The sequence below is a fragment of the Cupressus sempervirens genome, chromosome 2 (assembly GCF_028749045.1).
Source record: "Cupressus sempervirens isolate cs-2001-9-10 chromosome 2, ASM2874904v1, whole genome shotgun sequence".
NCBI classification, from domain to species: Eukaryota; Viridiplantae; Streptophyta; class Pinopsida; order Cupressales; family Cupressaceae; genus Cupressus; species Cupressus sempervirens.
In genome coordinates this window covers 262,852,906-262,868,232 of record NC_143119.1, presented here as the reverse complement: position 1 = coordinate 262,868,232, position 15,327 = coordinate 262,852,906, and the positions used below count along the sequence as shown (strand labels likewise).

Here is a 15,327-nt window from a genome sequence, read left to right as displayed (position 1 = left end):
ATACGCAAAGATCAATAATCTTATTATATTACAATCATACAAAACAATGGAGCCATATAAACACATGGATTGACATTCAATAGGATTATCCAAATTACCATTTTACACGAGAGGAAATTGAAGGCATTGTCTAATGCCCGGATAATCCATCAATGGCTGAAATGTTGTTAAACATTAAATCAATTAAATTCATTATAATGATAAAGGTGTAATAAGAAATGATACCATGGTAATTAGGCAAGATATAATATAATTGATAAAAAGTGAGACTGTCATGTATGATGGAGTAAGCTATCAATAGGGTGAACAACACTAAGTATATTACATTTCAAATTAAATCAAAATTTGTATCTATTAGCTTGAATATAATACTTTAGTATAGAAATTAGCAATATAAGTAATCATGAGAATCTTCAATTAAAATAATTATTTGGTGATGATATGTTATGAACTATACATGTTTAAAATGGGTTTATTCAATATGTAAATATTACAACTTGATAATGAGGGTAAGGTCAAGATCAAAATACTTCGTTATCACAATGGAATTACATAGGAAGCTTCCTCTTTGAAGTAAATAAAAATGTTAACCTTTCGATGCATTTAGACTCTGGGAAATTATTATTTAGACTAAGATTCGAATGTCATGTTAAGATGGATAACTTAAATTAATACATATAAATATTATAAGACTTTTTATCGATTTCTTCTAACAACAATATTGGTCAAGAAGAAAGTGTATGTAGACAAAAAGTGAAGAATCAAATACAAAGACAAAGCAGCAAAAGTGCACTATAGAGAGAAACATACAAAGGAAAAGCTCAAATTGCGTGAATTGAGGAATAATCCTTATAAACTTCATAAATTTTGTAAATAGCAAAATGCCCCTATATTAATTTGTGTATCTTTAATGGACATAAGTCCTCAGGCAAGATTGGAGGCTTTCTCAACTCCTTTCTTTCCTACCAATACTTATTTTAACGGAGGAACCATGTATACACTTTACAAATTAATAATAAAAAGTTTAAACTTTGGCCTTTTACCGATAAAAAAAGAAACAAACATATTAACTTTTAGATATTAAATTAAATTATGTTAAATTTTTTATTTATTAAATAAAAATATATTGATGTTTGAGACTTCTGGATACATATTTTCAATATTTGAGACCCGTGGATACATGTTTTCAATATTTAAGACCCATAGATACATGTATTAGACATTTTGATTTGGATATTTATATTGATAGACCACGGTTTTGATGTTTGAGACTATTGTTATAATATTGTTATACTGATTTATACTGCTGTTATTATCATTTATGTTTTTATACTTCTTGTATCTTGAGAATTTGTGATTTATTTGCATATTGTCTTATTATCAATTATTGTCATATTTCTTTTTCTTCCTGTATCTATAGTATGTTAATATAATATGAAAAATTCATATGTGTATATATATATATATTTTAAATAATTACTATACTGCCATTCCCTATTTTTGTCCCTTTAGGAAATGTCCCAAAAACATGTTCCCTGCCGTCCTCCCGTCCCCATCCTTGAAACACCATGGAATATATAAAAAAGGGGTTAAAATGTTGACATGCAGGTTAAATGCGAGTTAAAACACATATTTCACACCATTTTTGCCATAAAACCATTTTTAATTTACTACATTTTGTAATTGAATTTTGCAAAAAAAACAAGTTTCTTTACAAAATTCTAGTTTAATTACTTTCATAGTTGCGGAGTCAAAATTTTTGGGCTTGCTTAATATTCTCTGTAGTGGCCCCTAATACACTTTGGCCTATTATAACCAAAATTATGCCCTATTTAATATACTTGTTGCCTAGACTGAATGTACTAAGTTTCATCGAATGAAATCTACGTTCTTCCATTATTTGAAGTAAGGAAAGTTATGCGTCGATCATACATATTACACAATCTTACTATTTATGATCCTTTATGTCCATACTACCTTTATTACCATTTTAGTCCAAGAAGAAGAAGATTGGATATAACCAAGTTGCTTAGATACCAGTCACAATAGGTTCCCTCAAAATTCATAGATCCAAGCTCTTATCCTTTCTTAGGACTATGCGCACAGGCCGTTCAGGGTCGCTGATCCGCATCCTATCTCTGGAATCAACTTATTGGATGTATTTGGACTGACCTCTTCTTGGAAAGACTCCAGTCCCTTCATCTTTAGGTATTAAATAGTAATAAATCTGAACATATGTGTTTGTGTGTGTGTGTTTACACACACATATATATATATGTATGTATGTATGTATCCAACCATATACTAGTTCTTTATGCTAAGAAGATTCAGATATATTATTCTGTGATCAGTATTAATTCATTGCTGGTTCCCTGTGATATTTTTTTTATTCCCTTTTGATGGACACCAGTCATTCTCCTTATCCTCCCCGCCCGCTCCCCCCCCCCCCCCCCTCTCTCTCTCTATATATATATATATTTATATTCGACCATATACTGGTTCTTTATGCTAAGAAGATTCAGACATACTATTGTGTGATCAGTATTACTTCATTGCTGGTTCCCAGCAATATATTTTTTATTCCCTTTTGACACACACCAATCATTCTCCTTATACCTTGCATTTGGAATGAATAGTCACACTGATAAAATATGTATCCTATGCTTATTCATCATCACCTTCCTTACTGTTGATGAAACAGCATCTGTCGGATTATATCTGGTTAGACATAATTACACACTTATGCACTTTCCCAAAATACCAAATCCAAACAAGAAGGCCAGCCTAAAATAATAAATAAAATACAAGATACTTCATAAATGTAGTAAAACATGCACTACCACTTGTCACCTGGATTCCCACCTGCAAAGATATGCTCTTTAAACCTTATTTTGTTAAGATTATAGCTACAGTCGGATTGATTTAATCTTGACATACAATGTTGATAGAATATATTATATATATAATATAATAATTATACTATATATATAATACCATAAATATATTATATGATATATATATTATACATATATACTCTAAATAATACATATGTTATATTGTGATTTATATTGTTAATATATATTAACTAATAATGCTTAATCATAGAGACATGTCCCCTACTCTTATATTTATAAGAGATTGGGATATGCGTTTGGAACATACCTATAACAATGGCAGTGTAATTACATTTGCAGAAACCGATCCATGTTTACCCAACATGGTATCAGAGCCAAATTGCAAACGTAAGAAAGGGATTAAGGAGATGCAGAAAAGAAAGGATATGGAAGGGAGATTCACATCTTTGCAGACTCCCACCTGACGTCTGTTAAATTGTGCCTCACTAATAGGTAACACAAACAAGATCTCTGACCAAATACATATTGGAGGTGCAGAGCAAAGTCCATTGTCCACACTCATGTACTGACGCATGATGGAGTTATATATTAATAGCAGAGGGATAATAGTATCACAACACCATACTTATATTCATAGTCGCAGAGAAATTGAATACGGTTTCTTGGACAAATAATCAGGGAAAGACTAACTCGTCACAGGAGAAGAAGACATAGGAAGCAACACAATATCATTTATCGCAGACAGAAAAAGAAGCTGAAGGAACAGTAGGAAGGAATGAAGGAAACCCTACAGACAAGGAGGAAGATGAGTATTATTAAGTACAATACATAGATAAAGATAAAAAGATAGCCAAAATTATGAGATAGGAAAGATAACTTACATGAAAGAGGACAATACAATAGACACTTCGAACATGATATGACTGATTAGAAACAGCAAGACGTTAATATCTGGAAGAGAATAACAGGAGTCAGAGGAAAAGACTCAAATAATAAGATAGATCTTTAACAGAAGACAATCAGAGAAAAAGAAATGAACTGTGCAGTCAGTGTGATCAAATAGCAAGTCCTGGCCTACACATGCTCAGCAATCCCATCAGTAATGGTGTATGCAAGGAATATATATTGGAATCTACAATCCATAAATTATTGTCCAATTCACCAAGAGTATGATGCAGTCAGGAGTCGTCTTAAGTCTTCCAGGGGGGGATATTCTTCTTTACACTTTTTCAACATTGGATCTTCTTAAGAGAAAATCTCATCATGGCATATGAGGAGCATCTGCTTATTAGGTTATTATTGGTTGAAAGCACCCTTAATATTGATAGCAGCTAATTGTTGCAGAACATCGATTTAAGAGTTGACAAGATGGTGATAACGGGATGTACAACAAATTATGTTTTTGATAGGCTTTATGAATATTATGAGATGTGGTGCAACGTATCAATGAACAGTTTGGCAATTACATGACCAACAATCCTTGAAATGGACAGAAATAATCCAGCGGGCGTCCAAGCCATGGAATAATAATAAGGGGAAATTTATCACTCAAGATTATGAGAACAATTACCTTAATGAATAATCATACACCGATCAACTAGTGGGGAAGAAACAGTAAGGAGAAGATATTATCAAACGTAACATATGGAAGTAACTAATTGCTTGTGTAATAAGATTAATTTACTCATAAAAGATGTGGTGGTACTAATTATCATTGGTCAAAGAAATCGATATTCTTATGAAAGAGTAATGTGAGCTAATTAATAAGAAACAGTGTCAGATGGTGTGATAACTAATAGAATATTAGTTCATTGATTAGATTATTCATCAAATGGAGTGAACTCCTCCAGACATAAGACCAATCTCATATAAGAAAACACCTCACCCATGGAAGAAGATATATAATGATACAATATCCATGTCTGTAAACAAATTCTCTGATATGCAGAGAAACTTTCATAAGTCAAAGCCTCAGTCAAACTTCAGCAAGGCACTAAATTAAATGAAAACCAATTGCCACTGAGAGGATACATCTGATACACACACACACACACACACACACACACACACACACACACACACACACACACACACACACACAAGAATAGGGCTAATGAATGTTGAGGCCAACAAGTAGTTTTTGAGGTATATTGTACTTGCTGGAAACAACAGATAAATCAAACTAGGCCTTCACTTGTGACAACATCAAACAAGGAGAGATAATTTAATCGGTGAGTAAGGGTGACCAATAGAAGTATAAGTCCAGGGAAAGGAATATACACTAAATTATAACAATAATAGATGCATCAGTCACCAAGTCGGATAAACATCCATAATGGGTTACTCTGCAGATGATTCCAGTATTGATGACATAATATTAGCTAAGAACTAATCCATAGGAGATTATCGATATAACATTCATCACACAGAATGGAGGCTCAGAACATGCATAACAATGAGTCAAATATTAGTACCACTATGCCTATAGTTGCTACAAACAACATCTCTACTGGTGCAACCATATCAAGTCAGCAATTGGTACTGGGGAAGCTATCTCTCTCACACGAATGTGAGTTTGAGTGTGTTGATTTTGTGAAGATCATGGATATGTAAAACTTCCTTTTCACGTCCTTGAGGAATTATCTTTTGGCTGTCGGACATGTAACCACAACTATTACAAATAAGTATATCACACAACAGTTTGGAGTTTATATTACCATTACATATTGGTAATATTTAGTTTATATTACCATGACATATTTAATGTCATGTAACTTTGAGTTCCATTCCAATATGTAATATTCTTAAGAATATGCTTTGAAGATACCATTACTAGGTCTCCAAGTTAGCATAATGCTGCAACATGACGACCTGGCCAAAATTTAACAAGTAGTTTAGCCTTTATAAAAAATATTTATTTAACATTTATCCATCTAAGCTATGAATTAAAGTAGAACATATTTTGGTTCATAAGGATAGCCCCTACACCATGAATGCTCATGCCAAAAAAGCTTAAAAAATATATTACACTAGTTCACATCAAAGATGTGTGGAATGGAATTATGCCACCAAAAGTCAACGCAAGTGTCCTCAGATTCCACTTATCTTACATTATTACCATCAATAAAAGCTATATGCATGTTATCATATTTATTTTACTCTTCTAGCCCTTAATGTGTAATTTTATTACATGTTTACTGAAAGAATTCGTTTTATTGATTATTTTAATGTTCAATTTGCAGGACAAGAGATATCTTTCAAGATCTTAAACCTCTTTTTGGTTCTGTTTCACTTATTCCTTGCTCTGTTCTTTTAACTGGGTACACTCTCACTCTAGTAGCTTTAATTTGTTGAACTGTGAAATTGCAGGCGTGTCTTTCATTCTTCTTCTTTCACATAGATCTGTTCCATGCTTCCTACAAACAAGTAAATATCGCTTTTGTCCATGAGCATCTTAGTGATAGACTCAACTTAGTTGCTCCAATGCATGTATCCATTTCCTCAGGTTATTGGTGTGTGGCAGTGTATGCTTGCAGGTTCACGAAGGAGAATCTCTGGTAGCTCAAGATACACTTGAGGAATTTTTTGAAGGGTGGATTTTTTCCCAGGGCGAATTGTGTTACATACTCTTGGAAGTAGAAAGAAGAAAATCTCCTTGGGGTAGAATCTGGACTTGTTCCCATCTATCAAGAGAAAAATACATGCAGATCATTGAACTGTATACTTTGAGTGTGCTTGTGAAGGGCTTAAAGAATGCACAGCTTGCGCTTAACTGGTTGAAGAAGGCAGACCTATCAGAAGAAGAAAGGCAGGTTTGTTTCTAAAGTTGAACTAAATAACTTTTTTTTGAATTCCTTCTTTTTCAATTTTATTTATTCTTTGTTTCAGAAAAAGACATCTATATGATTACTTATATAAAATCTAAATTTTGTTGTAAGAAATCAACTTGTATTAACTTAGTTCCTTAGTTTCCATTAGGTATGTCAGTATGGCCTGTTTTTTTGCCCTTTGGGTACATTCGATGTGAGTTTTAGTCCCCACCAACATATAGGATAGAACATTCAATATCTCAGGAAGAAACACTGAATATCAAATCTTCTTGAACAAAGACACCACTTATGCTAAGATTGCAATGAAAGATCATTTGGTGACTCCAAGGTTCATTTTTAATGTGCTTGGTGATAATAATGTGATATGTTGGTACCACAAGGGGACTTAAACTGTTCAATAGGGCATTGTCATCTTGACATTGATTGATATGGCATCACAATGAGCAAGGAAAACATATTTTGACTTCCAATTTGCGATTGAACTTGAAGTTGTGAATCTACACTATTTCTACTTCTACTGAAGGATAAATAAAGGGTGAATATGCTTGGACTCTACTAGATGCAGTTGTTTCATCGGGTCCACTCTCCTAGTGCAAGTTTCTAAAGTGTGTTCAAATGATTTTCAAATCAATACCATTTCCTTAATCCCATCTATGGATGCAAATTAAAGATCAAGTATGGGTTGAAGTTAAGTGCATATAATTACCACTCAACTATCCAAGGCAAACTTACAATCAATAAGCAGGTAGTGGGTTGGTATATAATCAAGTCATGCAAGGATGCATTCACAATTACTCTTATTCACTTAAATTGCTCTAGGAAAATTCTAACTTAATAACTTGAAATCAAATCTATTCTAAGTGAGGATTGTAAATCACCATGCAATACTCCAAACAAGATCACGATGATTCACCATGTAAGACACAGCAATGAATTGTAGAGTGAAGTATATTAGCAACAACTTTCCAAATATTCTGTGTTACGAATGAGAGCAGTGGGATTTATAAAGAAGCCACTGTAACAATGAATGAGCAAGATTAAAATAGAATCAATGACCCAGATTAATCCATATAGAATCCTAATTAGGGCAAACAAAACATCCAATGAGAATGAAAATGAGAAAATTCAGTAGCTTGAGGAGTCATAAGAGAAAGGAAAGTTGCCTAGTCATTGTACAACTCATCATCCAAATGATGCACTCTGTTTTCCCTTTCCCTTTTAGCAAAATCAACAAACTTAATCAAAACAGCACCATGTCAATACTGGGAAGACTGCTATGCTGTAATTCAATGGTCTCTAAGTTCTCCATGCAGGTATCCAATATGCCATCCCAATTTGTATGCCTCTGTAAATCATTTATGGAAGTCATAAGTGAGAGAAATCCATTCAATTGGCTCTTCTCAAGTGAGTGCATGTCTCCCAAGTTGACTGATTCCATCTTTTCTTTCAACTTATCCAAACTTATTCATTGGAAGCATCAATGTCAAAATCAAGCAATTCCTTGATTGCAACAAGGACCTTCAAACAAATCTCCAGAACACAACTTTCAACATTCACACAATCCGACTACACATACTCAATTGTAGACTTCCTTATGATTAGTGAAAAATGCCAATAACCAAAGTCATATGCACTTCCTCTATCAATTTCTCCTTGAGCAGTGACCAATGCAGGGAAACTCCTCAATTCCTCATGACAAGTAATCATCTTGTTTTCAATGGGCTGAAATTCCTTTCCCATTTCCTAATTCTTGCACTTATTCATCAACACTGTAGTTCTCTTGTATGCTTGAACTATCTTGGTGAGGAAAGCTTCTGCCTTGTTCTTGATGTCACTTGCCCATTCCTTCACTTCCCAAGTAAGTACCTCACACTGCATCATAAGTACCATGCCAATCTTGATAACATATGGAACAAGTGCTGTAAGTTGCACTCTCTTGTCTTGATAAACTCATATATTTATTTCTGTATTCCTTTAGCACCATAATTTCCAATTTCAGATCTCCTTTCTTTTCTGACTTATCCATCCTTTCCTCAATGGCATCTGCAGTACCTCTCAATTCCTAAAATTCTTGCTTCTTTATTGTTTTCCCAATTTTGAACGAGGGGATGTGATAGTCTTTCAGAGTGATCTCATCTAAAGTCTTGTCACCAAGTGAGACAACCACATGCAAAATGCGAAAGCCAAATGCCTCCCTAGTAGTATTATGAATTTTCTTTGCTTTCTTAGGTTCTTTCCCCTTACCAACACTGTTAAATTTTTTATCAACGTCATCCATGGGGTGTACTCCTTTTCTTCTTCATACTTTCCTGTAGCCACTCAGGAACTATGGACAAATCCATACCTTCTTCCATCTGTTCACCCTCATTCTCTTCAATGCTAAAATGATCTCATCATCAACCTGCTGAGTGTTGAGACTAGGCTATCTCATATCATCTCCTAATTAACTACTAGCTGCACAGTAGGGGATAGTGCCAGGCTATGCAGACTTTGTGGATGAAGTTGTCGCCTGATCTTCCCGAGGTAAAAGCTTTGTATCTCCACCCCTCTGAACTCTATTCCTTATTTTGTATCTTTACTTCCCTTGTTGATGAAGATCTTGCAGTGGGACTATGTGTGGTAGACTCATGCCTTTTGCTTCCATATTCCTAACTAACAGTTTTTTCAATTGCAGCTTGAGATGCCTCTCCCACATTATCCTTTTTCTTTGAAATATGCCCCCCATCCTGATTGCGTAATCCTGAAGTACCAATGATTCTTTCTTCTCCTTTTGAGGAAGAATCCTCACTTTGCATTTTATTTGAGGGTAGCACCTTGCTTCCTTAACCTGTATATCCGTTGCTCAACCCATGTTCTTGATTTGTCTACCACATCTCATATCAAGATGGCCAAATCTGTGATGAATTAGGTGATGCGTTGGGTTGTTTGTCTCACAGTTACAGTGGGGATATATGAGGTTTCCATTATCTTTTACTCGAATGAGAATTGAGAAAATGTCATACTAATTCATGAAGTCCAATGACATCCTGGACTACACATTTCAACATATAGCATATTTGTCCATTAGATTCGCTTATTTTTCTTCAATGTCTATCTTATGTCTATATCTCTTTCCCTTATGAGTGGATTTTCTGGAATGGATCAGATTCCTTCCTTGCCTTGTGTGGCACCAAGTTGAAATATTTGTAATTCTGCATTAACTGCTCTTGCCTCCTCTAATGAAGGACATGCTTCAAGCAACTTCTGTAGTGTGATAGAGGAAGGTGTTACTTGTTTATGTTTATCCTTCTGCATACTAGCAAACTCTGATAATCACCTGGCGAGTTCTAGTAAGACCATTTTATTCGTAGGATAATTAAGAAGTTTGTAAAGTTTTGAAGAATTTCCTTGGATTCTAATTTAATTGAAAGTTGGAAATTGGATGTACCGATATCCATAATTTTTAATCAAAGCAGTGGCCTCCCTACATAACCTCCTATGTAATCCACTCTGAAGAGTGTGTGTGTGTGTGTGTGATGTTCATGGTGAAAATATTGTTGTACTTCCTATGTCTAGCTTCATGTAGTTGTAACTCAGGATAACACGCATATGACTTGAATTGTTCCTTATCATTTCCTATTGTGCCCTTGCATATAAGACCTGGATAATATTTCTTGGCAACAAATAGATCACATAGAAAATCATATAAAATGTCTTAGTTTTTTCTAAGTTACTTAGCTGGGTGTCCAGATTGTGACTAATCATCTTTGGCCAATTCACCATTATAATTCCGAAAGTTATTTCCTCAATGAAGTAAAACATTCAAGTCTGAAATGAAGTCCCTTGGGGTGTTCCCATGATGTTGTTCAACATGAAAAACAGATCACTATACTCATCTGTGAAACCTTCACTTGCAAGCTTCTTAGGCAACTTAGAATGATGCTTTCTTGGTTAGCTGATCCAATTCTTATCAATGATATCCATGCATGCTTCAGGCTGCTTCTCATACAATACTCGAGCCTCTTCCTTAGTCTTGATCTACGTTTTTGGTAATATGGAATCCCAAAGCTCTCTTGCACTGCCACCTCATTTAAGAATGCAAACACCTTTCCTTTAACTTTGATTTTCCTGCTCTGAGTCACAATTCTTTACACACTCCACCATAATTTCATTGCACTGAATTGCAGATGGAAATCCAACTACATGGTAGAGGCCACTTTTTATTGCGCTAACTGCTAAGTCTGTAGGTAGACGATCTCTTGTTCCAAACATTCTTCTCTTCATTCTTTTCATATCCATGTGCTTCTTATTTGTATCCAGAATCCTCCCCCACCTGGAAACCATTAGGGACTCAGTACAGAATTAATTTGACAGCTTTGCTTGTAACACCTTCCTCGCTGCTATCCCTTTTATTTCCATCATATCCCTGCTTGACGCTGGAAGTTAGGATGCATTTAGAGAAGACTTAACAAAATAATGAATTTCAGACCTTTAGATCCTTGATTTTAATTTAATGCCTTGGAAAATTCATGCTTAAAAGGCTGCAAATGGAACATGGATTTGAATTAGAGTCTTAGGACAATGAAAATGATCAAACTTAGTCTTTTAAAATGATAAGATCAAACTGTACTGCCAAAGAAAGAACTCTGATTTTTTCTGAGGACAGCCCATGGTCAGTATGAAGACAAAAAAAATCAGTCCTGACACTTAAATTCATTACAAACCACGGTCAATGGTTTTCAATATTAATTAGGATTTAAAATACAAACCAGTAGACCCACTTCACCATAATGTCATATTCAGATTTTTTGAGGACAATTCTGAAACTTATCTTCCGGATTGTTCAAATTTTGTAGCTCCAGTTGGATGATTTTAGTATGTACACACACACACACACACATATACATATATATATACACATATACTTAAAGATATTTATATACATATCTATATTATTATTATTTATATATTTGAGAAAGAGATATTATACATACATACATATATAAAATTTGTAAATATATAATTATAATGATTGCCATTATGGATGGACATGTCCCATGAAGGGACATGTCTATATTTCATTCTCCTTATCAATATAAGTGATTGTCGCATTTGGAAGAGACATACCAACCCGGCAGTGCTAGTACATTTGCAGCGATCTTGGAAAAACAACATGGTATCAGAACAGGAATAATACATATCGATATCATCTTTCCAGTCATTGGATCAATCTATAGTCACCGAAGATTAGGATTCATGCCTGGTGTTGTGTCTGTCAATGATGCATTGAGATAAAGAATTTATATCAAGGTTGCTAATAATATCAACAGGAGGAGGTAGATATTATATTGGGTCTGAACATAGTAGTTTATATTGGGAGCATTTCAATAACTCTGGCATTGACATTTTAGGTCTCCCAAGTTTCTTGGCGGCAATAATATAATGGAGAAAGTTTAAACATTTCACACGGAGGAAGCTTAAACATTTCATTACACTTATGACTGTAAGGTGATATCATTGAATAGAGTGAATTTCAAGATTCTTTTGGCAGTAAAGGCGGATTTGTGCAATCAACAAATACTCTTGTGGTAGACAGTAACTCTTAACAACTGGCATTTGATCTCCTTTAAGAAAACCAAGTGATCAATCATTTGCGAGATGAGAGTCATACACTTAGTATACTTGAAATTTCAGAATGTGATCACAACACAATTGAACATTATGATACATCAATATAGTCAAAATCTTGTCGATGCAACCTTAATTATTTATTGGTGCAAGAGGCGGACTTCAACGATGCTGTATATGATCTCCAAATGATGCTATACTATTATTGTTAAATTCCTCTTGCAGCATTCATTGAAAAACATAGACTTTACAGAAATGAATTAAGTTATTGTCCTGTGACCAAGATATCGATCTCTCTAAAATGTTGGCCTAGTTTTGGATGTCTAGAACTTTCCAAGAAACACAACTACAATCAACATCAATCAAGTACATACATCTGTGCTCATGTTCGAAGTTGGAAAGCGTAAGCCTTAATCATGGTCTTCTAGACTAGGTGTGTATAGAGGAGTGCGAGCAGCTGAGGCAAATAGAAGGATTAGAAGAGTGTAGGTGGTTGGAAATATCAAATCCACAAGCTCGCAGCAGGATGCCTCTCTTACAAAGTCCAGAGGGTTTGCAAACTCTAGTACTCGGAGGAGGATGTGACATTTCAGCATTTGAAGGTTTTCTTCAAACTTTAAATAGAGAGAAATGGCCAAAGGAATCTGGAATATGTTGTAGCAGAGCGCCTGGAATGGAGGCGATATATAAACAATTGCAGTGGACATGAGTAACAAAATCTAATGCTCCTCTTATTTCCCATGGAAGCAATAAACATGACGAAATGGTTATATATAATTGGTCACCCTTAATGGTTTGACATTATTCTCCACTCCTTTTAAGATGCTACCCGTAATTCAGGCAGTTGGACATTTGTTTGTTGTTTTAACTTATCTCCCCTCATGTGGGGTGTCAGATTATAAAAGGAGATGAAAAATTACATACTTTCCACCTTTGATGGTACATGAAATTATCTTGCAATGTACTTTTAACCCAAGGATGATTAAACTGACGAAATTCATACTAAGATGGCACAATTATCAAATTGAACACAACTAAAGTGTAGACATTGTTGAAACTAGAGCCCATAAATCAATGAAGATAATCGACAATAATAAAGATATAAAACTGAAACAAAGACACAAGGAACATCCTGGGAAAACCCTTTGAGAATGAAGGGAAAAACCCAACAACACGACACATATATCTTTATTGATAATAAAAGTTCAAGTGTACAATATCCTTTGGTAGCAACGAATATGTAACAATAGGAGAGACTCTTCACATTATAACCAAAGGTCTCTTCAGATTGCCATAACTCCTATAATTAATTATAACTCTTCGAATATTCATGCCTCAATGCATGTGAATGACACATGTCATTTATATTTAATATTACAAATTAAACTTAAGTGTCCTTTTCAGCTGAATGTAATAATAATGGTAATAATGTTAATATTTCCAAAGAAAAAGGTCTCTATCACAGCTACCCTCTTCAACACTCCCTCTTAGCCAAAGAGAGATCTTTAGTTGAACAATCACAAAAGACTGCAACCAAAATGTTAATGATGAAGTCTCATCCCATATATCCTATAAGATTCATGAAAACCTGTAACAATCAATCACATTCATGGAATTGCTCGACATTGTAACAATTAATCACATTCATGGAATCGCTGAACGTGAAACCTTGTAACAATTAATCACATTCATGGAATCACTCAACTTGAAAAGATTTGCAGGACTCACAGCTAAGCCTTTATTCACGGAATCTCTCAACATGACATCCAACTCCCATCATGGAATCTCCCAACGTGATCACATCGTGGACTCTTTCAACATGATGTTTACTATCGCATCATGAAAGATTTATCATAGCTGATCTTACAATCTCATTTATTCACACAAGAATAGAAATAGGCATAACATAATAAGACTTTGTTCCATTTAAGTCTCAAATTTTACAAATACCACAAGCATCACAAGCATAAATGAGAACGAAAGGGGATTCCATAAATACTCCCTCCTAAATATGAAGCCTCCCTCTGAAGCTACAATCTCCCTCTAAATAACATCTCCCTCTTGCTTAAATCAACCTATGGCCCTTCTTGTTGATCCTACAACGATGAGAGATACAAGAAAAAAATCAGTTAGAGATACTAATACAATAGCATACTCCCTATGAGGCTGAACTTCTCCCTCAGTATTATCATGTTCATTAATCTCTCATCATTAAAAAAACACCTTGCAATCATGGCAGATAAAAATTAATCCATCACAATTTCTATTATATAGAATGCTTATGTCTTTGTGTCTAACAACATACAACCTGTTACATACGCAAGAGTATTTCTGTAATCAATGAACTATTTAGGGCATCAATGCAAAAAAAAAAAAAAGAGCTTATCACAATAATACTCACACAAACTCGGTTGATGAGCCCTCCTCTTTAGAGAACGTTCTTATACAAAAAGCATAAACTCTTAATATTCTGTTGCATCTTCTAAGCTTAAAAAACTACAAACATACAGTCTTATCATCACTAACCCCAAACAAAAAATTATTTCCTTTTGGCATCTAGTAAGTTCATGCGTGAAAATATTTTCCATGATTTGAGTCTGGTTTCTTGCAAAGTAGAGACACCTTGATCTCTGCTCAACAAACTGCTTTGAAGTAGCCATGAGTGCCGCCAATGTTGCCAATGAAGCTTCCACTGAATCCTCACTTAACATATTCTTACTATATGCTCCTCTTTTATGATGATGAGATTTTATTGAAGCCGCCCAAGGTATTCATTAATATTCTGAGTGCAACCACACCCGAAGACGGTTATAACCAAATAGACGTTACAAAGAGCATACAATACCAAGCGCATTTGCCAAGAGTTGGGCATGAAATGAGTGACAGATAAAATAATAACCACGAAGGGTATTCGCGGAAGCCATCCACTGACAAACAAATAAATTGCATTCAGCTCTCGATCTGCTTGCACTTCTGTGAACATATTATAGACTCCCTATTCTGATTGTATCAAAATGGTCAATTTAAATAGCTCC

At 34.5% G+C, this 15,327-nt stretch overlaps 1 protein-coding gene across 4 annotated transcripts in view; it reads left to right on the top strand.

The window, feature by feature from the left end:
- The window catches only part of APEM9 (3-phosphoinositide-dependent protein kinase-1), a 114,132-nt gene that overhangs the window by 73,077 nt on the left and 25,728 nt on the right, over positions 1 to 15,327 (top strand). For all 4 annotated transcript variants that reach the window (XM_089813380.1, XM_089813381.1, XM_089813382.1 and 1 more), the window contains exons 3-4: positions 6,098 to 6,175; positions 6,379 to 6,667. In XM_089813380.1, coding sequence (XP_089669506.1) covers positions 6,098 to 6,175; positions 6,379 to 6,667 — 367 coding nt within the window. The remainder of the gene's footprint in view (positions 1 to 6,097; positions 6,176 to 6,378; positions 6,668 to 15,327) is intronic.